This window comes from Toxorhynchites rutilus, chromosome 3 (genome assembly GCF_029784135.1).
Source record: "Toxorhynchites rutilus septentrionalis strain SRP chromosome 3, ASM2978413v1, whole genome shotgun sequence".
Classification (NCBI taxonomy): Eukaryota; Metazoa; Arthropoda; class Insecta; order Diptera; family Culicidae; genus Toxorhynchites; species Toxorhynchites rutilus.
The window spans coordinates 57,580,338-57,603,008 of record NC_073746.1 but is presented as its reverse complement, the minus strand read 5'-3'; the positions used below and the strand labels follow the sequence as shown (position 1 = coordinate 57,603,008).

Below are 22,671 nucleotides of genomic sequence, written 5' to 3'. Positions count from 1 at the left end.
GACTCGTTTACAGGATTATCAACCTTTCCAATCGGAACTACCCTAGCAATTTTCCACATGCTTGGGAAAGTTGATGTCGTGACACAACAATTGAAAATATCAGTAATGTACGGTAGCGTTACTGAGAGAGACATCTTTAATATTTTTAGTGGAATTTCATCATTTCCAACCGAGTTACATGAAGCAGACGTAATTTCAGTAAGAACCTCATCTGTGGTAATACCTTGGAAAGAAAAATTTGTAGTAAAACTATTTTCTAAAGGAAACTCGGTAAGAGTACGCGGAACATAATGAGAGATGAAAAAGTTATTCAAACTCGTTGCTGAAACGTCAATTCCAGGGGATCCAGTTGGAGTTCGTTTGAGGCCAAGTCGCTTTATATTGTGCCATAGTTTATTTGCTGGAAGGTTTGCATTCAGTTGAGAAGTGAAAAATTCTCGCTTAGATAAACGGATATGACGGTTTGTTATATTTCTCAATCGAGCAAAAGTGTTCCATTTTGTTTCATTTTCTTTATCTTGCTTCCAACATTCATAAGCTTCAGATCTGTTCTTAAACAATCGTCGAATTTGGGAATTTATCCACGGGGCACAAGGATCATGAATTAGTTTTTTCGTAATTGGTGCATGTCTCTGAATCACTGCTAGGAGTGAATCATTGAAAACAGCCAATTTGTCATCAACATTATGACAGCAATACATTGCATTGAAGTTCGAGTGACTAAGATCACGTGTGAATGCATGAAGATCAATCTTGTTATAGTCTCGATACCAGTGTTCTTCAGGTGGTAATTTCTTATTTTTAACGCGATAATCCACACATAAGAAATCATGATCACTAATTCCAGCCATCGCCGACTGATAACAATTGTTCACTTTACTTAGACAGTTTCCACTCACAAAATCAATCTGGGACGAGCGACATCCACGTTTATGGCATGTTGGGGATGAGGGAACAATTTTAAAGATTAACGAATGTAGGTTGTCGAACAATATGCGAGTTTTCGGCAAGTCAGTATCAAGTAAATTGATGTTGAAATCTCCCATCAGCATGATATTAGATTCTGTCGATGAAATGTCTGAAACCAGCTCGTAAATCCCATTCATCAAACCAATGGCGCTATCTGGTGGCCTGTAAACAATGCCACACAAAAGATTGACAGATTTAAGTTTTAAAAATAAAAAATCGATTTCACTCCCAGGTTTAGATCGAGCAACGACCGAATATTTCATACCTTTCTTCACATACAACGCTACACCGCCTCCTCGTTGCTTTGTCTTCGAGTAACGATCCGATCGAACTATATTATATCCATTCAATTCCACAGATTTATTTGTGTTGGATTGTTTCAGCCAAGTCTCAACAATCCCAATTACTGTTAGCTTAGAAAATTCAAAAAACAGTCAATATTTGTCAATGGTTGCTAGGAGACTACGAGCGTTTTGAAACCCAATTTTAACAAAATTCTTGGAAATCTTTTCAACGATTACTTTCATTTCCAAATCACTTATGTCGCGTTGTTTAATTTCATAACAAAACATTTGATCAGACACAGAGCGAGTAATAGTGCATTCATTTGATTGAGTCGAGATTACTGGCGCTACAACTGCGCTTTCATTCACGCTAGTAACAAAGGTGGTCGTACATTCAAAGGAGATTTGTCGATTTTTGGAAGAAATTCTCGTACTTCTACTCCTTCAGGCCAGTAGAAAGTATCGCTAACCTGAGCTACTAATTCAGTTGGTACGGATAGCTTGAATGACACGAATGTCAGTTCACTCACGTTTTTACCTTTCGGGACTAGTTTAACACATTCGATTGTATCAGCGTCAGCATTGATTGTTTCACGGAGGTACTGCTTGATGTCATCTTCAGTCTGTTCATTATGAAATGGTGTGATGTAGAATGATTTCTGGGTTGCGTCGTTGTTCGTTCTCGGAGCTCGGGGATACTGGTTTTTGTTGACTACTCTCAGGCGACGGACGATCGGATCGTTCGCATGTGACACGGTCGGCGGGTTCATGGAAGAATTACCAGTGCTGATCGAAGCGGTAGCAGCAGTGACTGCGGCATATGTAGCACCAGTAGATGCACGAGATGTAACAATTGCGGTGGTGTTGGCTGAAGCGATATTCTTAGCAGCAGCAGCAGCAGTGGGAGTGATGATGACGTTGGATGTAGTGGGAAGAACCGAGGTGGCGACGGTAGTAGCAGTGGCAACGTGTTCGGTAGTGGTAGTGGCGGAAGTAGTGATTTCGGTATTCGAATCATCCAGAAGCGTGTTGTTTGCGGAGTTCGAGAGCAGAGAGGTATCGAAATTCATCTGATCGATGCTGGTACAAAAATCTACTGTTTTCTTCTGTATCGGTGTTCCTGTAGCAAGATGTCGTAATCGTGATGAAATGCTTGATCCTCTAACAGTAGTTGGATTGATGGTCAGAAGACTGTTGAGCACTTTTAAATTTTCACCATATTGCCCAATTCTAAGATCGATTGAATCCATCCTAGTCAGCATATCCCTCATCGTGGTCAAGATGATAGTCTCACGATCGTGAATCACAGGGTTGAAGTTGAGCCTGCAAACATCGCAGAACCATAACAAGCCGACGTTTGCAATCCACGCTTTAAAATTTGTGACGTTGAGTCCAGCGCAGTTAGGGTGGAATAATTTGCCACACGGTCCACTACAGATAACGCTACGTTCGGAGTCATCGAGAAGCTGTGCACAAACCTTGCATGCATCCATGATCGTCGAACTTTCTTCCACAACCCTCAGCAACACACTTCCAGCAAACAATTTTCCCTATCGCAAAAGGTTCAGAAAATAATGATGGTCCACTTATCACGTACCTTTCGCCGAAAAAAGTGTCGAACCAAAACCGTGCAGACAAGCGAGTCAACTTTTGAGACCACTGTTCGCGTTGCCCCACAACTCTATCCAGACAACCTCCACCGCTTGCTCGCTGCAAGGCTAACAAAGTTCTTCGATGCGATTTTCGAGACTTCCGCACCCAAGTTTTGTTTACCTTTTAACAGCTACGAAGCGTGCAAAAAAAAAATTATACTTGTCACAATTTTACCGGGTCACGAATGAACTCGGTCAAACGACCTAGTCTCAAAGACAACGTTTATGGCATTATTGGGCTTCACCTGATTTTGCATTACCACCTGTCTACTCTAAGAGTTGTATGTGGTCCTTGCTGAATTCCCTCAAGAAAGCAACATTAGTTCAATTCTCTATAAGAAGCGACCTAAGCACAAATTATAGTGTTGCTGTATCGCTACACTTTCCGGCAACAGAAAAAAGAAACAATTGGAGTTAGTTTTGGCATCATTCATTTGATTTATTTCCCCTTTATATCCGATTGCCCGAATCTTGGCCTTAACTCCAGTCATAAGGTTCGATCTCAGATTCGACAGTTTTTTGCATATTCGCCCATGATTTCTTCATTTCTTTTACGTTCTTCCCCACTTTAGATCGTTTCAGAAGATGCCTTTCATAATGGCCCAGTATTTTTCTCCTGAGCGCAGTTCCGAAGTGTTCGGGAGGTTCAGATCTTTCGGCATGAAATCGACATCATTCGCCTTATATCTCTTATACTCTAGCACTTTCTTCGTGTAGTGCATTTAAAAACAATTATACCATGATCTGAAGAAAATTCCACACTTATAAGTAATTTGGTTTGGACATTTAACTATTTTTGGAAATGTAAGGCTAATAGAAACATTGCGCATTTTTCTGTGTGAAATTAATTTATATATGAAAGAGAAAATTCTGCTGCCTGCATTCTCAAAACATTGCTTCTACTACGCATGGTTTATCGTGAGTGCAAGCTACAAACAATTTATCTCATTCTGTACAGCTGAGGATTATAAGTTGTTCGAACTTTGTACAACTTACGAACAACTGAGATCTTATGACACTCGTCGTGAAATTTTGAGTTTTCTGTTGCACTGACCAAAGTGAGTGGCTGAATCATTCTCCTGCAATAACGTTGCTGCGTGTCGGTTTTATTCTGCTCTCCCAGATAAGGGTCTTACTGGAAATTTTGAACGTTGGTTTAATGCCCCCAAAATTAATAGGGGCATCGAAGATCATCAATTGTTCTGATATGTTCAGAAAGAATACATTCCAATGTCGTCTGGAATAATCGAACCAAAGTTTTCTGCAACTTACTAATGTTTTGACATTCATAACACGACTAATCGCATTGATTGTTCGCCGAAAAAGTAGCAGTAGCAGTTAAGGAACAGTCCAATATAGTTAACCAGTGTTCGCGGCCAAAGCGCGAATGTGGAGCAAATATACCATGAAATAGATCGCCATGTCCATCTCTATCCTTATCACCATTCAATACACTCCCTTCCCATTGAAAAGCAATGTGTGGTGCATAACACATCTACAAACAGCATGAAGGCCGATTTCACTTTCAGAATTGTACGTTGTATCGAATTGTACGTAATATCAAAGCAAAGCAAGATCTCAGGAACAAAGCTTATATTACTTTTTTGTGTTGCTGTTTGTGTGAGGTTAATAAATAATGAAGGAAAAGTTTAACTAGAAGATGAACCCAACCTTTCTCATGATGTTTCTCATCATACTGTTGATTAAAACTTGATTCGTTTAGAATCCGGAATCATAAAACCAGTTGAATCTCGGGATTGGTTAAAAGTACAAAAATGTTTCTATAAGAACAATAAATGTCCATTTAGATAATTTACTGTTCTTTCAGAAAAAAATATTGCAAAAATTATTCCCCTACAGTTTTGATGAATTTTCGTACTTTTCTTCGGATACCCTCCTTCAAAGCTTGGACTCTCTGTTGTCTGTATAACGAACAAACCGATTCCTTCCAGTACAGTGGAACCCCGATTATCCGCGAACAGATGATCCGCGGTGCGGATTATTCGCGATAGCGAATTCCATAGTAAATCTACATGCTTTCCCGGAATTTGTCAGTAAGTGATAGGCTCATGTACCTTTGTTTTGGTCATGGCTTGCATATTATCTGACTACTGGTGTACACGACTTTGTAAATGGATAGTTTAATGATTCGGTATTGATAAAACATAGTTTTAATGCTGAAATATCTTTATTTCGTGTTTGGAAATCATTTTTAGTCCTTTATTGCGTTATCCGCGATTTTCGTTATTCGCGGTGAGCTAGCCAGAGATCCGCGGATAATGGAGGTTCTACTGTATATACATAATTCCAAATTCAACCTTCAACCGTGTAAGATAACGAATAAATCCATGGGTGTTAAGAAATTTGCCAAGTGTTATCGACGGTGGAGTTCCACCGGGAATCGTCGCATCCAGTACAACTACACCTCCGATTCATCCCACACCACCCACCAGCAGCAGCGCAATCTGCCCACCAACCCTGCTCTTCAATGGAATATCAAAGGGCTGTACAACAACTTAGGAAAACTGGAGATCCTTGACCGAGAGCTATGCCAGTCGATTATCGCACTCCAAGATGTGAATCGAGTTTCCACAACAAACATCCAGAGGATCCTCGGGTGTGAATTCCACTGACACACCAAGAGGGGCTCGTGTGAGTCTTGCAACACTCCGTTGCATTAGGCGTTCAAAACACATTCCACATCTGTGGAAACAAATTTCCTTCGACCTGCCAATAATAGCAGTTCGAATCGAGACCCCGATTCCGATAAACATCATCTGCATATACCTGCCGTGTGGCACAATCCCGGAACTATGACGAAAGCTGCTTGAGGCTTTGTAAGGTGTGGAGAACCCCATATTCATCCTGGGGAACTTCAACGCTCATAACCGCAATTGGGGAATGCAATCACCAGATGTCAGGGATAATCGCCGACCTCTTGGAGGAGCCGGAGCTCTCGATTTTAAACGACGGCACGGAAACTTTCCACTTAGATATCAGCAACACAGCCATTGATATTTCAGCAACCAGTCTCAACTTAGTGGATAGACTAGGGTCGAACAAAGCCGACGATCTTCATGGCAGCGACCATCATCCAATAACCATTAGCTTCAACTATTTGGAAAATAGCGGATGGGAAATTCTGGTTCACCCGTCTTATAGACCTTTCCCCGTCCGACTACCATTTGTTTCGACTGATGCAGAATGCTTTGAGTTGAATACGCTTTAACTCAGAACAGAGTATCAAAAATGGCTGGATTCATTGTTGAACTCAGAAGATGAACCCTTCTTTCACGACTTGCAGACCCAGATGATTCTTCGAAAGGGCTGACTGGGAAGCCTTTCGAACAACCTCCGACTTTCTGCTCTAGGTACAACCCGACCACCATCGCCACTTACAACAAAACCATCATGGAGGCGGTCGAAGCCTCCATCCCAAGCGCATCCAAAAGCGCTGCATTGGTGGTCTGTGTAAGTCAGTAAGCGGAGGAAGTTTCTTCGTGCGGTTAAACGACTACCACACGGGGACCAAATAAAGCAAGCTGCCATGAACAGGTATCAAGCGCAACACATCAGCGATCCGGTAGATACCTCGAACACACGCAGAGAACGTTCTGTGGGACTTTCTCCCATCTCTGAATATGACCCCGAGTTCATCCGTCGACAGACAGCGAATACCACTTCGGTCAGCAACTTCGTGGTCCCGGTGGGCCGTCCCAATAATCCCACGAGGAACTTTCCGTCGCCCTCCGTTCTGCGAAATGTGAGGCAACCGGCCCAGACGGTATCGGCTATAAGATTCTTAAACAACTGTCCCTGCTTGGACAGTCCATCCTTTTCAGCATCTTCAAGGACCTGTGGAGTACACACGAATTTCCCGAGGGTTGGAGACACAGCCTTACCTAAGATCGGCTAAAGCAGCAACAACGTCAAAGGCTACCGTCCAATTTCGTTAACCTTCTGTTCATCCAAGATCCTGGAAAGAGTGGTGAACAGACGCCTGGTAACCTTTCTGTCCGAAAACAGGAAATTGGAATATCGGCAGTTCGCCTACCGGCTGGGTTTGGACACCAACATCTATTTCGCGACCCTCGGAGACGTGATTGCCGAATCAAACAGAAACCATATGGAGATGGTAATATTGGACCTGGAAAAGATGTATAACAGAACATGGATCCCGCTAGTGCTGAAAACTCTGGCAGAATGGGTGGTTGACGGCAAACTACTTCACTTCATCAAAAACTTCGCCACACGCCGAACCTTTGAGGCAGTGGGTGACACCCACAGGATCTCACGCATCAGAATGCAGGCAGCTACCAACTCCATCGACCGGTCGGCGGCCGAAAGAGGATTCAAACTTTCAGTGCAGAAGAGCGGCCATATGCCGCCAAAAAACATTAAAGATACTCGGAGTGTTAGTCGACCACGAACTTAGACCATCAGGAGTTGGATTTGGGATAAGCAGTGGCTATGACAAATTAATTTCCAGCAAAAAAAGTCGCAGACATCCGCTGGGTCTTCTCGGCAGAGGTGACCACAATCCCATCTCCCGAGCTGCCGCTAGTCATCTCCGATTCTGCGAGTGCCATTGATGCCATCGGTGCGACTAGGTCCAGACACTCATGGGTAAATGCCATCAGGAAGAACATATTGACCGGCACAGTGCTCATGGGGGTTCCCGGACACAGCAGCATCGCAGGGAACGAAGCGGCCGACCGACTTGCCAGAATCGGTCACATCGGACCGTTTTTCACTCTGGAGGTGCCGCTTGATGACATGAAGCTGTGGATGAGAACCGGCCACTGCTCGGTCTCGCACGGTTTCAACGGAGGACCTTGCCGTCTACTCTGCGACCACTGCCAAATCCACAACTCCGTCGAACATTTCCTGTGTGGTTGCCCGAAATATGATGGTCTGTGAAATCTCTTTGGTATCATCGGGAGTGCACGGGACATATTAAGCGACGATTCAGCGTGGGTATTAGCGCTTTTCGGCTATTTAAAAGATGCTGAACTGTTCTTCACGATCTAACGTGTGAACAATGGTTCAGCCACGAAGATTCTTGTATGTATACTTCGGTATCTTCAACGGTAAGGCTTCCTCTCCACTGGCCTGAAGCCGTGGTTCGAGGACATGCTAGCCATCTGCTTTAGAAAGTAGGCTACAAGTGGAGAAACATCAATCATTTTAATTTAATTATTCAAAAAATAATAACATATGTTCTTATTATTATTATTCTAGTTCAAATTGTTGTTCGCTCAATTTCAAGTTTATATGAGACTAGCTAACCCGGTAAGCTTCGTCCCGCCCATTTACTTGATTAATTCTCGAGTAATGCAAAAATTTTTGTTTTATTTGTATGGAACCCTCCCCCTAAGAGAGGGGGAGGGTTATCGAACCATCATAGAAACATTCATTGCACCCTAAAGTTTCCATATGCCTAATTTGGTTTAATTTGCTTTATCAATTCTCGGGTAATGCAAAAATTTGTGTTTCATTTGTACGGCAGCCCCCTCTAAGAGAGGGGGAAGGAGTATCTTAACACCATAGAAACATTTATTGCATACTAAAACCTCCACATGCCAAATTTGGTTTCATTTGCTTGATTAATTCTCGAGTAATGCAGAAATTTGTGTTTCATTTGTATGGCAGCCCCCCCTTAGAGAGGGGGGAGGGGTCTCAAAATATCACGAAAACCTTCCCCGGCCCCAAAAACCCCTACATACCAATTTTCATGTCGATCGGTTCAGTAGTTTCCGAGTCTATAAGAATCAGACAGACAGACAGACATCACTCCATTTTTATATATATAGAAGATAGAAGATAGAAGATAGATTTTATGTAATTTGTTGAACCATGCCACAATGTCTACGAACGTTGGTACAGAGGCCAACCAGCCCAGGAGGCTGAAAGCCTCTCAAATAAAGAATTAAAAAAATTATTGATTTCCAAAGTGTACTAATTTCCTAGTGCACCCGTGGCCGAGTGGTTAGCGTCTCACATTAGCATGCCGGGTGTTCGGGTTCGATTGCCGGGGGATATTTCGTCAAAGAAATGTCCTTCGACTTGCACTGTGGTCATGCGTATTCTAGAGCTTGCCCCTCGGAATACATTTAAGGCGTGTTATTTGGCTTAAGAAATCTCAACTAAGTATTATTGAATGACGCTAATTAATACATACGTTGAGACGGGAACACACACAGGGAACCACAGGGAACAGGGAACGTTAACGGCATTCAAGAAGAACTAATTTCCTAACAACCCAAATCTAATGGTCTTCCATAAAACCAAAGTTCGCCATTATCCCGATCCTGAGTTCGCGATCATAAAATATTGCTCCAATTTTGGCTTTAAAAATGTCATGTTGCCAAAATCGAATGTGGTATAAATCACTAGTGACAATGTATCTCATACGAATTGGATTATTCATGGAATAACGATATCAATGTTGTTGACATGAGTACTCACCCTCGCCTCCAGCTCGCCGCCCACTTTCCGGAAGGCCATATATTGCTTGACACCGTCCATCCGGTTCTGAAACTCGACCCGGGTAACGTTCATATTCGAGATCATCGAGCCAATATTACCTAGGATCGGAAGAGATTAGAACGAAAATAAAAATAAGCATATTTTTATCACGATGATCCGCTATTGGAAACACAGGTCACACGCTTTACTGCACGCTCTGCCTATACACTATTGTCCTCGTGGTGAATCAATTTTCACATGAATGGACATCTTCTACTTTTATCCGGGATCGTTCCTTCCAAGAACCAATAAATAATACCGAACGAAAGCCAAGCGCTGAAGGGCAGAGATTAGCATGATTTCATTTTGTTCTAAATGTGTAATCCCAAGCCGGCTCCTCGTATACAGACACAAACATAGCAAAGGGGGTGGAGGTGAGCGTGACAACCTTTCTGGAGCTTTCACATTTCTGTAATTCATTGCTGTAAACTTTACGAACGAACGCCAGGAGCGAGTCTTAAATCGTTTGCATCCGGAGATGGGATTCTTGCCGTTCTTGACATCCTCTCCCATCCGCCTCGGGAAAAAAGTGATTGATAGTCTCCGGCCAGACAGGCGGTCGCCGGTGCTTTGTGTTGTTATGTTTCTCCACAACACACCTTGTTATGGTCATGTCTTTTTTGTGTATCGACAGTGCCCCTCGCCTGTCCGGAAGGACATAAAACATCTCTGCGGAACCAATAACAGGAATCTTCCAGCGCGATGAGACAAGTGCTCTCAGCGAAACTGTTTGTGATGGGCTATTGAGTGGCTGCAAATCGATGCCTGGAGATGATTAAAATCTATTCATGGGAGAAAAATGTTGGAAACAGCGTCTGACGCAATATAAAATTTGATAGCTTCAAATCTTGGAGTAATTTCATTTGGCTTCAAAATTGACGAATCTATGAGTCCTCAGTATTCTGAATAAACGATACTCTACTTACCCACAATTGTGGCGAATATTAACACCCCGGCCAAGAAGTCGGCAACGACGAACAGGTACTCGGCGTCGTTCTCGGGCGTCGGCGTTTCCCCAATGGTGGTTAGAGTAAGCGTCGACCAGTAGAAGCTGTAGATATACTGCCTCGATAGGGTCAAATTTTTCGCCCCGTTTATATTATATACCCAGTTGTCCGAACTGAAACCGAGGGCGTAGCTGATTGCGAAGTAGAGACACGCATTCCAGTGAATTAATACTAAAATAGCTAAAACGACCTTTTGGAAGCGGAAGAAGAAAATCAAATTTCATATTTTAAGATAATATCGTTTTCTGCTGCACAACGATAGAAAACTCACTTTACATATTCTAAACGCGTTGGGATAACCGGTGGCCGTTTCGGTCCGGTCGAACCATTCCCACATTCTTGGAAGACGCAATAACCTATTAATTCTAACTATAATTGGGCAGGGCAGCCTGGTTGCCGCGCAGGAACTAGGCGCCCACCAGATGTAGGCCAGATCGGTGGGCAACATCGAGACCACATCCAGCCACCATCGCTCCTTGGAGAAGTAGTATCTCCGCAGTTTGGTTGCGTCACGTACCAGCAAACCCTGCTCCAGGTAACCTGTGAGGGAAGAAAGGAGAGAAAGAGAAAACATCAGATCAAAACTGAAATCCATATCAGGACAAGATAATTAAATTGCTGTTGAATGTAGCACGTCACGTACAGCAAAAATCTCCAATGAATCGAACCGAGGCACAGGAAAGCAGCAGCAACATTGAAGCATTTGTGAATAATTAGTAGCCGTGGACGGGAAAAGAACAAATCCCATCAATTAGATCTAGGGTATGCTGAATTAATGTTTTCTCAGTAGGTCCACCTTTCTCCACGCGACAAAATGTGAATAGCTGATTGGCATCGCTTCTTTGCTCACGGTGACAGGGTTTCACCGGAAAATACAGCGATTCATGATCCTTTTTTTAATCTTGGGAGTTGATTAGCTTTTTATGCTTTCCGACATCAATTCAAATAGAAAACTTTTTATAACGATGTAGAAGACTACAGTTTTTGAAATGTCTGCTTCGGTTCACTTTAATAAACAGTTTGACTAATCTCATTCCAAATCGCAGTGAAACGTTGTGGGTAAATATTTGGGTGTAAATATAAATATTTGAAATATTTGAAAAAGAGTTAGACTACTGTTTGACAAGATCCAAAATTTAAACAATTTTTTTTAAATTTTCATAAAAAAATTCCAAATTTTTTTCAAAGAAAAATAAACTGCAAGAAAAAATATTTTAAAAATTGAAATACATTTTTCTCAAAAACGTATTTTTAAATTAAAAAAAAATATATTTCGATAGTCCTTACAATTTCCAACAAGTCACATACGCATAAAAAATGCGCTCTTTTACAAGGGAATAGTTTTTCTAACAAAATGTTGGTTACAGAATGAAATGTAGGAAACTATTTAGGTTTGAATTGAAAAATTATCAATCAAATTCTTAAAACAAAATTTCATCGAAATTTTTTTTTCGAAAATTAGAATTCATTTTTCCCAAAAATATGTTTTTTTTAATTCAGAAGAAAAATAGATGCGAATAGCCCTTTAAATTTTCAACAAGTCACCCATACATCGGAAGATGGGCACTTTTATAGGGAACGATTTTTTCAACAACAACTTTTCCATGTTTTCTTTGAAAAATTACTATTAATGTTTAACTCGTAACATTTTCAAATATAAATTATCGCGATTAACATGTGCTGCAATCATTTTTATATCAAGGAACATGTGAAATGCGTGAATTTACATACGAAATGTTTTCGAGTAAAACATTACTTTTTCAGGAGTCTCCATACAAAAATGCCATGTATTCAAGAATCTATAAAAGATAGAAAGTTGATGTCCTCAACAAAAGGTCATATTTTGATAAGATCTAAAACTTTGTGGAATATGCCTTTTTGCTATCTTGACTTTGAACAAAATTAGGATCAGTTGAATTTTTGAAGAATGTGCTTTTAAAGAATATGTTTATGAGAAAAATTAATTTGAATTTTTTCAATAATTTTTTTTCGGTGTTTTTTTTGTTTGAATTTGTTTTTGTATTTTTTTATGAAAATTTAAACGAGTTCCTACATTCCTTCCTTTGACCATACTTTTTTAAAATATTATAGTTCTTGAGTTATAAATTTTTGTAAAAAATGTTGGCCCTTTTCAGAAAATAGTCTATTTGTTTTTCGAAAATTTCCAGTATGCAAAGTTGCTAAAATGACCAATGTTTTCATACCCACAACGTTTCACTGCCATCTGAGATGGTGCTGCCAACTTCTAAGACGAGTTGACATGAAATCCGTCGTTTATGGTTGCAAGTTAAGTTGAAAACGGTTTTTACGACAGGTTGTTGTTTATCAATGACAATAATGTGTGGAATATTATGCGAACAGGTTCTATTGATGCATAGTTCAATGAGTGTTTGCGTGATTCCAACAATAAACAATATCGAACATACAACGCAGACAATATAATTACAGTGATTGGCTTATTCTATGTATAGGGTTGGGGAAAAAGAAATGTCGTATTTCTGATCGAAATTCGACGCTTTATTTAACATACTTAAAATCAAATATGCGTCGTTTTGTTCGCAAACTTGTTGCCATTTAGAAGGCAACTTCATTATCTCCCCCTCGGTCAAGCTGCTCACAGTAGAGAACCGAGTTGAGGGTCTGGCCATAGTTGAGCAGCTCATAGTGGGCGATTCCCTGCCAATCCCACCAAACACACAGCAAAACCTACCTGGCCGTCAATCCGGGCTTGGCGATGGATTGGGCCGGCTCACCGCGCTTCGACCACGACTTTTTTTTGCTTCAAGTTATCGTACGTGATCCACTTTTCATCACCAGTCACCATCTTCTTAAAAAATGGGTCGACTTCGTTTTGTTTCAGTAGTGCATCGTAGGCGTTGATTCGGTCTAAAAGATTTTCCAGCTTTTTTTTTGGAATCCAATCTGCTGCAAATGGTTCCAAACGGTTTTATGATCTATACCCAGTTCCTGGGTATAGGGATACTTGTAGCACAGGTTGTCATCTTTAAAAAGCCGTATAGTATGACACAATGCGATAAGTACAACACAAGATATGTTTAAGTGTTGCCATATATTGACAATATACGACATTTCTTTTTCCCCAACTATATTAGGCAATCCATTATTCTTGGGTGAAATTCAATATATTTTTTAATATGCCCCGGATTGTCCCATTTGGGTCAAATATGCACCGTGTGCATTTGGGAATTTTGTTAACATTCTAAGAGTAGCTTCATCACGCCTCTCTCATAGCAGCCTTGGTCCTTCTTAGAGAAAACCTTTAGTAATAGATTTTTACAATCTTCTCTTGACATAATTTCTTATCACTCAGCAAATTTTGCAATGCGAGAAAAAGATGGTAATCGCTTGGTGCCAGGTCTGGACTATATGGTAGATGCATTGAATCATTCCAATCTAGCTCCCAGAGTTGTGCGGCCTTGCGTTGTCCTTACAACACCTCCTCTGTTAGCCCATACTGGACGTTTCTGGTCAATCGCTAGCTTCAAATGGTCCAAAGAGATGTAGATGCACTAATTTTTCTTTCTTTTAAATAAAAATAATATGGAAAAAAAAACAAAATAAATTTAAAAAAAAATGCCCATATTTTACTGTTACAGTATTGGCACTATTAACACCATTCACAATTTCAGCGGCCTGACTTGTATTTTCGCCTTTATAAAAGAAAATGTTTAGAATGTACCTAATTTTCTCTTTGTTGACTTCCATTGTAAACACTCTGTAACTCACAACTGAATGATACAAACAGCAAAATATTTTTTTAGATTGTAATATTACCTTTACAAAGAGCCTAAACTTGTAATCCTACAGGATCGATATTGCGAGAGATATTGATCACTAAAAATAACTACCGAGAAAATAATGGATTATTTTTTCCTCAATTTAAGATTTTCAAAAATTAAATTATGAGTTGGAGGACCATATCAACCTCTGTTAAATCCAAAAAGAGTTTACAGGATGAATAAACGTGACTTAATCGGTAATTCCCAAGCGTCCCTAATCGCTGAGATTCATCAGAAATCATAGAACTTGGGTGCTATAGCTTAAATCATTGAGAAATTGGACACTTCCGAATATGTGTATCCATTTTTTCAATCGATGCTACCTCCAAAGCTCTTTCTTACAAAAATCCTGAGTTTCTTGCCATAGGAATAGACACTTTGTCAAATTAAGAATTTGTTTGCGAATTTATCCGCGAAAACAAACTTAAATCGGATAGAAACTTTATCGCGACTAGGAGCCTTATGAAATTTGAAAGTTTGAATATATTAAAAATAACTCATTTAGGGTAACAACACATTGTATATTCCACTACAATACCGTATGCGTGATAATATTTGCACCATTAAAAAATTTAAAAATTTAGAAAATTCTCAGAAATTCGATTTCGATTTTTTTTTAATTATTCAAAGGGGGGATGTTTCTCAGAGTCCTAAACCATGTAAATCATCGATCAAGTTTCCACATGCTTGCGGAACTCACGGCAGGTGATGTAGCCTGGATCCATTTTTCTCCAGGTACGGGTGAATGTTTGTCTGAGGCTTGCTGTACTCGGGTTGTGTTTAGAACAGGCCATGTCCTTCAAGATGCCCCATACTGAGTAATCCAGTGGATCAAGGTCGGGGCCGGATGGCGCCCACATAACCTTAGCCCAGAAACGCAAATGTTCCTGAAACCATTTCTGAGTACGGTTCGAGGTGTGGCACGATGCCCTATCTTGTTGAAATACAGCATTTGGGCAGAGATTTTTTTTTCTATACCCTCGATTTCGCCCGCAATATTCGTTTACGATCTTCTTTGCCGGCTAGTCATTGATCCTGTGTTCCTTTGCCATTTTCCTTATTGAATGTACTTGATTCGCCCGAATCTCTTTTTTGATGGCAGGATAGCCCTCGGAATCCGAGCTGACTCCGGATGACCTGTGGCGACCTTCGCGGATAGTTGTCCTTTCTTTTGTCGGTCTAAGGCCCTATTCACGGTCTCCGGGACACTCCCACGGCGATTGGCATGTCTTTTTCCGACGTGGGATAAACATATTGGGGGTTAGTACCCAATGTAGTTGATCCTAATTTATTTAATCCGCTCGTTTATCACTTCGAATATTATTTTAGAATGCACCCAATATCTACAAATAACTCTTTAGTAGAAAGTTTCGGAAGCCCTGAAAAGGACCGATGATCTACGTAATTTTATAGAAACAGCTTAAGATAGTTGATTCGTAATTCATTCTTGTTTTGCGATAACAAACAAACAACCTGGCCAGAATCGTTTCCATTCGCCGTTGCTCCCTTGGTCAGGTGGTTAGCGTCCCACATTATCATGTCGGGGGTTCGGGTTCGATTCCTGTCCTGACCGGGGGATTTTTCGGCAAAGAAATTTCTTCCGGCTTGCACTGCGGTCACGCGTATTCTAGAACCTGCCATTCCAGAATACATTCAAGGCGTTTTATCTGGCATAGAAATCTCAACCAAGTACTAATAATAAAAATGATGCAAGTTAATACCTACGTTGAGAAGGCCAAAGTTCCATTGGAAACGTTAGTGCCATCCAAGAACAAGAAGAAGGTGTATTCAGTGTAAGAGCATGACTGAAATGTTCATCAACCGTCAAATGAGAATAAGCATCGGTTATATCGAGATGGCAGAAAACAGTTGCACCTTTCATTTTGTGGAAAAGATAATCTGCGCGGAGAATCGGAGGCTCGTCAATCACCATTCTGGCATTCAAAGTTGGCTTGTAGTTACCTGTTATCCGAATTTTCCCGTTCCTCTTGACGACAACATGAGTAGTCGATGCCCAATTCAGATGATTCAACACGCCTGTAAAGTTCGGAATTATTTTTCTCGTCGATTTCCTTTGCGTAGCGTCCCACAAAGCGAATGGAATTTTCCGTGCTTTTGAGAAGACTGGAGCTCCTGGTTTGAGGTGTAATGTAGCTGGGGGTTCGACAAGCTTGCAAGAGGTTTCTCCAAATATATTGTCGTAACGTGAGATTAGATGGCATAACCGTTGTTGCTGTTTCTTAGCGATTTTCGGTTCCGCTGTAGTGAACGTATTGGATTGTCGATCCGTACTGAACAGTTGTGCAAAATCAATGTCACGAACAAACCGTACAATTCATTCTCTGGCGAAAAGTGAATCGATATCTTCTTCCATAACGTACGAGTTCAGTCGCTGAGAAGTCCTACCCAGCGATACATTCACTGGCAATCGGACAATGCAGTGGATTTTATGCCGCGTGTAACGAGCAAACTGTCTTTCTGACTTTTGAAATCGAAAACTGCCTTTAATACTGCGAAGAATGCGCAGGCTGATAATATTACAAGGAGCTCCAGTATCTTCAGAACATTCCCGTCAATCTCGACATCCAGATCTTACTGCCTAACGAACCAACAGACGAGACAATATCGACTTTCTGCAAAGTCATCATGAAATCTAGCTGGTAACTCCTCCTCTGATAGAGGACATAGCTATTCCTTCAATTGGATTGTTTGAATCTGCACACCTTCGGCAGGTGTCCCTTTCCGCTGTAAGCGAAACAAACAGCATTACGAAATTTGCCTCGGCTGTTCCGGACGGGACTGCGACTGCAAATGTCTTGTGAGTTTCTCCCATTGTGTGTGCAACTTCGTACGCAGCGTCGAAAACGTCTAGATTTTTCGCGATTCCAAACCGAAGAGTAGCTGCTCAATTAACATACGATTAAAAAAATTCGTATTCGCAATGAGCAGCAGCCTGGCGTAGTCTTAAGTGGGTGTAGATACACAAATTTTGGACGTTTTTTCGAACTCCGTAAAGGTAAAACAAAGAGTATTTTCCCGATCCATTATATCATTATTTGATCATCTATCTTTTAACAATAAAACAAAATTGAACAGAGAAAAAATATTCATAACTAGAATACAGTGAATCAAAAAATTGCCCGTACAGTTGCTGTTCTAATAAAAAATAAGCTTAAACACATATTTAATCAATCAACAGAAATGTCATATTTATTTCGTTTTATAGTAAAACACTCCCTTATGCATATGCATAATTGAAAGCATGTTAGGATTCATTTCACTTATTGAAAAACGATAAAAACAAAAAATTGTTTAAAAAAAGACGCCAAAAAATTGTCCGTACATCTTGAAGAATCGTACCAAGTCGATCGGAAGTACCAAATCAATACATGATATGGCCTCCTTTCGCAGCAATCACACTCTGTAGACGCCTTTTCATAGACAGTGCCAACTTTTGTGTTATTTCCGGGGAGATCTTCTGCCATTCTTGCATCAGAACCTCCTTCAGCTGGTTCTTGTTCTGAATCTAGTGCTCACGGATCTTCCGCTCCAAATGGTCCCACGTGTTCTCAATCGGATTGAGATCGGGTGACTGGGGAGGATGGGGAAGTGTTGACTTGACGTTGTAGAAGAGCCATCCCTTGAACGAACTGAAAATTGGATCCATGACCCAACTTTTCCGCGCTAGCTTTCAAATGCGTCTTCAAAATGTCCAAGTAAACGAATCGATCCATAGTAGATTCAATAAACGTCAGGTTTCAAGGACCACTTGCACTAAACGCACCCCATACCATAACATGGGGTGGTGTCGGTGACGGTCTGTGAGCTTTGGCTTGCGTCCTCTTCCAGGAGTTGGTTCCAAAGAATTAGTTTTCTTGAAGTTCTGAAGCACATATTGAACAGACGATCGTGGTCGATTCACAACATCTGCAATTTCGGACAAGCTTTTGCCTTCATTTCTTAGATCCACGATCAGTTTGCGAATCTCAACTGGGATTTTACTGTGGGAAACGGCCATTTTTCTAAAAACAAACGTAGAAATCGTATAGTAACTGAAAATAAACACAAAATTTTGAAGATTTTACCGTTTTTGCAGCTGAAAACACTGGAGCGCACTTCTTTGCTACGCAACAGATGCTGTTTGTGCTGAATGACAGACTTACATTGCTTATTTTTGAAAAAGTCGTAACTGTACGGACAATTTTTTGGCCCGAATTTTTTAACTTTTTTAACTATATTACGATTCTATCGAACTCAACAATTTTTTCGGTTATTTTGATGGCTGGGCAATAAAAAAGACATATTTGTTTATAAAATGAAACAGATTAACTGCTGTATAGATTATATTTTATACATACATTTTTGTGCTGCAATATTTGAGGCACTGCTGTACGGACAATTTTTTGATACAGTGTAGTTACAAGCTGATGAAGTGAGGGGGTTCAAAAAAACAAAGTCATGGCGTACACGATTCCAGCCTCTCTGGTTATCAAAAAAATTGTACAGATTCTAAATCATTAAAGATGCCGCTATCGCATGAACTTCGGACAACTCCAAATAATCTTTTTTGATAAAATGGCGGCTGTTTGAAAAACAAAATGCGGTTTAAAACGTAAGAAAAAACGTTTCCCAATTTTTTAAAAACAGTAAAATTCTAAAACTATCATTTTTTAGAGGTTCATGCGATAGAGAGATGCATACAGATTGTATTCATATAATTTTGACATGAATCGGTTCAGTAGAACTTGAGATATCGTGTATCAGTTTGAAAAAAAATAGTTTCGAGAAAAATGGGTTTGAAGTTTATTGTTATGGCCGCACTAGATTAGATACCGCATCACTAAAATGGCTTTAACTCGGTAAATAATGGGATTTCCGATAAGTCCTCTCTAGGGTAGGTTCTTGAATGCCTAGACTACAGAAATAATAAAGTAAAAAAAAATATTTTTTCAAATTTCTAGACTAGAATACTCCCTTAACGCAAAACTTGCTATGTGTCCCATCAATGTTGTTTTTATTTCCGCATACTACAACTCCTCCGGTTGCCTTGGACTGATGAGAAACTTGAGCGCGTTGTTCAGCTCAATTCGCATATGAACTCGAGCATACGTTGCATGATCTGCCTCTCTGATTTTGATGAGATAAAGCGCTTGAAGTAATTCTCCACCGATGAGCAATCCGATGTCCTGTATTCTCCAATTGAAAAAGTTGCCGTTTTCGAGTTTGCTTGGTAGTTACTTGCGACTGCTGCCCGAAGTTCTGTGTTCAGCGCATTGGCGAGTGGTGATGTTTTGTAGCACCACTGTTGAATACTGGTTTTCATTAAACGTCCATTTCATTTAATTTTAAGTAACATTATAAACCCACTGTATATTTATTCGAGTCGAGTCATATTGAGGGTACACAAAGAGACATAGAGGCGAATGAACTGCAAAGTTTAAAGCCTCTTAAAAACAAAGAAAGAAGAAGAACAAAGAGACGAAAATAATAAAATGTCAAAAAAATTCAGTGTTGCCAGGATGCATTGATTTAAGCGTTAAACATAACACAATGATGTTCAGCTAAAAGTGGAATTCGCGTTGACAGCGGAATCTAGATACGATATTAGTTTGTATGACGCCAACTATCCTCCATCAGATTAGTCGACCCTAAGGCAGTTTGAAATTGCTAAAATTTGCATGATTTTCTTTTCTTGGCGTTTTTTACCTACTAGAAGCACGTTGTTCTGACCCTAATTTAAACTATTTTCTATGAATTTTCAGATATTCTCACCAAAACTTACCATTATAATACAAATTAAATATACACAATTTGTGTATATTTTCTCACTACTTGCAAGCAAAAGTGATTTTCATTTACAAAGAGTACTAATTTGGTTTGGTAAAAATAATTTCAATCATTATTTTTATTTTAAAAGTACATTCATTTCTTCTGCAAACCCATATTGTCATGCCTACTCCCCCATTTCGTAATACGAAGCTCAATGCCGTCAACGCGGATAGCTGGACCAGGGGTAGAATGATCAAGGTTATACGAGCTCCGATAGTCGGAACCAAGGCGCGTAGAAGTATATCCTAAGGTGGGCCAACTTGCTAAAACCAATCTTCAGCCATCTTGGAAATCTACTGTGTTTTGTTTACGCTTGTGCCGGAGCTCGCTCGTGATCAGTCTGTCTCTTTCACGCTTCAAGGAAATAATTCCCCTTCTGCTTTCTTCCGTACTGTTTTCATATACCGCTCCCCTAACCCACTTAGTGACGAAACGGCCTCACCTAGTACCATAGACCCGTCTTGGTCGGAACAGAGGAGGAATCAGCAGAAATGTCAAAGAACTACTGTGCAGACCTGTCTATAAGTTAGTTACTTTGAATATTCAAGGTAAGGGGCGGTATATTGAAGGTAAAAGCAAGGCGCCTAGATGTATATCCTAAGGGGCGGTATATTGAAGGTAAAAGCAAGGCGCCTAGATGTATATCCTAAGGTGAGGCCGTTTCGTCACTAAGTTGGTTAGGGGAGCGGTATATGAAAACAGTACGGAAGAAGGCAGAAGGGGAATTATTTGCTTGAAGCTTGAAAGAGACAGACTGAACAGAAGCGAGCTTCGGCACTAGCGTATTGTGTTTTGTTTACAAACAAAACACAGTAGACTTCCAAGATGGCTGAAGAGTGCTTTTTGCAAGTTGGCCCACCTTAGGATATACTTCTAGGCGCCTTGGGTAAAAGGTAAAAGTGGGACCGGTGGCCAGTGTTGCCATTGTCAAAGTATGTGAGTGCTATCCCCGTCGTTCGAAAAGTGGTTTGACGACTAAGAATACGTAAAGAGCACCACAAAGTTCGAACACGTTAAGTTGAGAGCGTCGTTAAAGTCATGACCAACTAAGGAGGATTCGAGAACTCAATATCTCGCCGAAACCATAGTTTCTCAGTTTCCCAGTTTCGAAACTCAACTAATGATTTCAAATCGTTCCAACGATATGAATAAGAACATGAACAAATTGCATTACATATAAATTCAAGCCATCAAATACCCTTTTCACGACCGAACAACTGTTTAACACCCCTATAGTCGCTCGAAAAATCGCAATTCGTGTACTCTGGACTGTGCGCGTCTCTGTCATATTCCTATTGTATAATTTTAGGCGTTGTTGGTATTTATTGAAATTGATATAATTGATATATTATCGGAAAGGATATAATTGAGTGAAAAAATTCCAGAAAATATTTTTTCTTTTACTTCATTCAGTTTTAATAGTAATTTAATTCAGCCACCTCATTGATGCTCGGTCTGTCAGACCTGAGCGCGAGTATAGGAAGGTCAAAGTAAAAATCGAAAAAAAATGGAGCAATTCCAAATTAAATCGACAAATGACAAAACATGAGTATTTTTGATTCGAATGAAAGTTTTTTTTATTCCGTTTGGGTTGGAGGAAATATGGGTTTTCCACAGTATTTGGGAATTTTTTAACTCAAGTGTAACTCATGAAAAGGGCGTATCGATTTAAGTAAGAGAAATCTTTGATAATTTATATCTCAAAAACTATGAGTCCTACCACAATTGTGTCTTGGAAAGAGTTATAGAGTTTGATGTCCAAACCTGAAAAAAATATACACTGAGAAAAAAAATATGACTCTTTTTTTATTTACAAAAATAAATTAATTTGCAATATTCCAAATACATATTTTTTAATTTTTTCATATAAAACAGAAGTCATGTAGAAAATTAAAAAAATGGGTACAAGATGGTAAAACTATTTTTGACAAACTTTGTGCAACATTGAATTTTTATGAATTTTCGAAAATTTGAATTTTTGTATGTTAACAATCTATTTTAGGCACAAATTATGAATTCTGATTCTGTGATTTAAAACAAAAACAGATCTTTATCAATCTACTTCTAAATGCAGCCATTCTCGGGATATTAAAAAAAACCTTTTTTGTTTTAATTAACATCAGGATTCATAACTTGTGCCAAAAAATGATTGTTAACAGACATAAATCCCACGTTTCGTCATAATAATTCGATGTTCCACTAAGTTCGTCAAAAATAGTTTTAACATATTGAACTCCTTTTTTAAATGTTTTATATGACTTCAATTTCATATGAAAAAATTGAAAAACATAAAAAAATACATATATAAATAAAAACAAAATTGAAAAGACAATAAATCAGAATTGGTTTTTAAATATCTTGAGAATGGCTGCATTCAGAAGGAGATTGATAAAGAGCCTTTTATTTTTAATAACATCAGGATTCATAATTTGAAGCTAAAAACTATTGTTAACATACAAAAATCCGAAATTTCGAAAATTCATTTTCAAATTCATTTCATTTGGAATTGGTCGGTGTTAAGTCAGACCGAACCATGTGACATTTTTATGATTTAAAGAAAAACGAGCTTGAAGTTTGGTGCTATAAGGGGTTTTCATTGAGC

The 22,671-nt window shown here is 39.7% G+C and overlaps 1 protein-coding gene across 3 annotated transcripts in view; it reads right to left on the bottom strand.

Annotated features, from left to right (window-relative positions):
- The window catches only part of LOC129774829 (cyclic nucleotide-gated cation channel subunit A), a 342,729-nt gene that overhangs the window by 34,184 nt on the left and 285,874 nt on the right, over positions 1-22,671 (bottom strand). For all 3 annotated transcript variants that reach the window (XM_055778838.1, XM_055778840.1, XM_055778839.1), the window contains 3 exons: positions 10,712-10,980; positions 10,360-10,630; positions 9,374-9,492 (listed from right to left, as the gene is read on the bottom strand). In XM_055778838.1, coding sequence (XP_055634813.1) covers positions 9,374-9,492; positions 10,360-10,630; positions 10,712-10,980 — 659 coding nt within the window. The remainder of the gene's footprint in view (positions 1-9,373; positions 9,493-10,359; positions 10,631-10,711; positions 10,981-22,671) is intronic.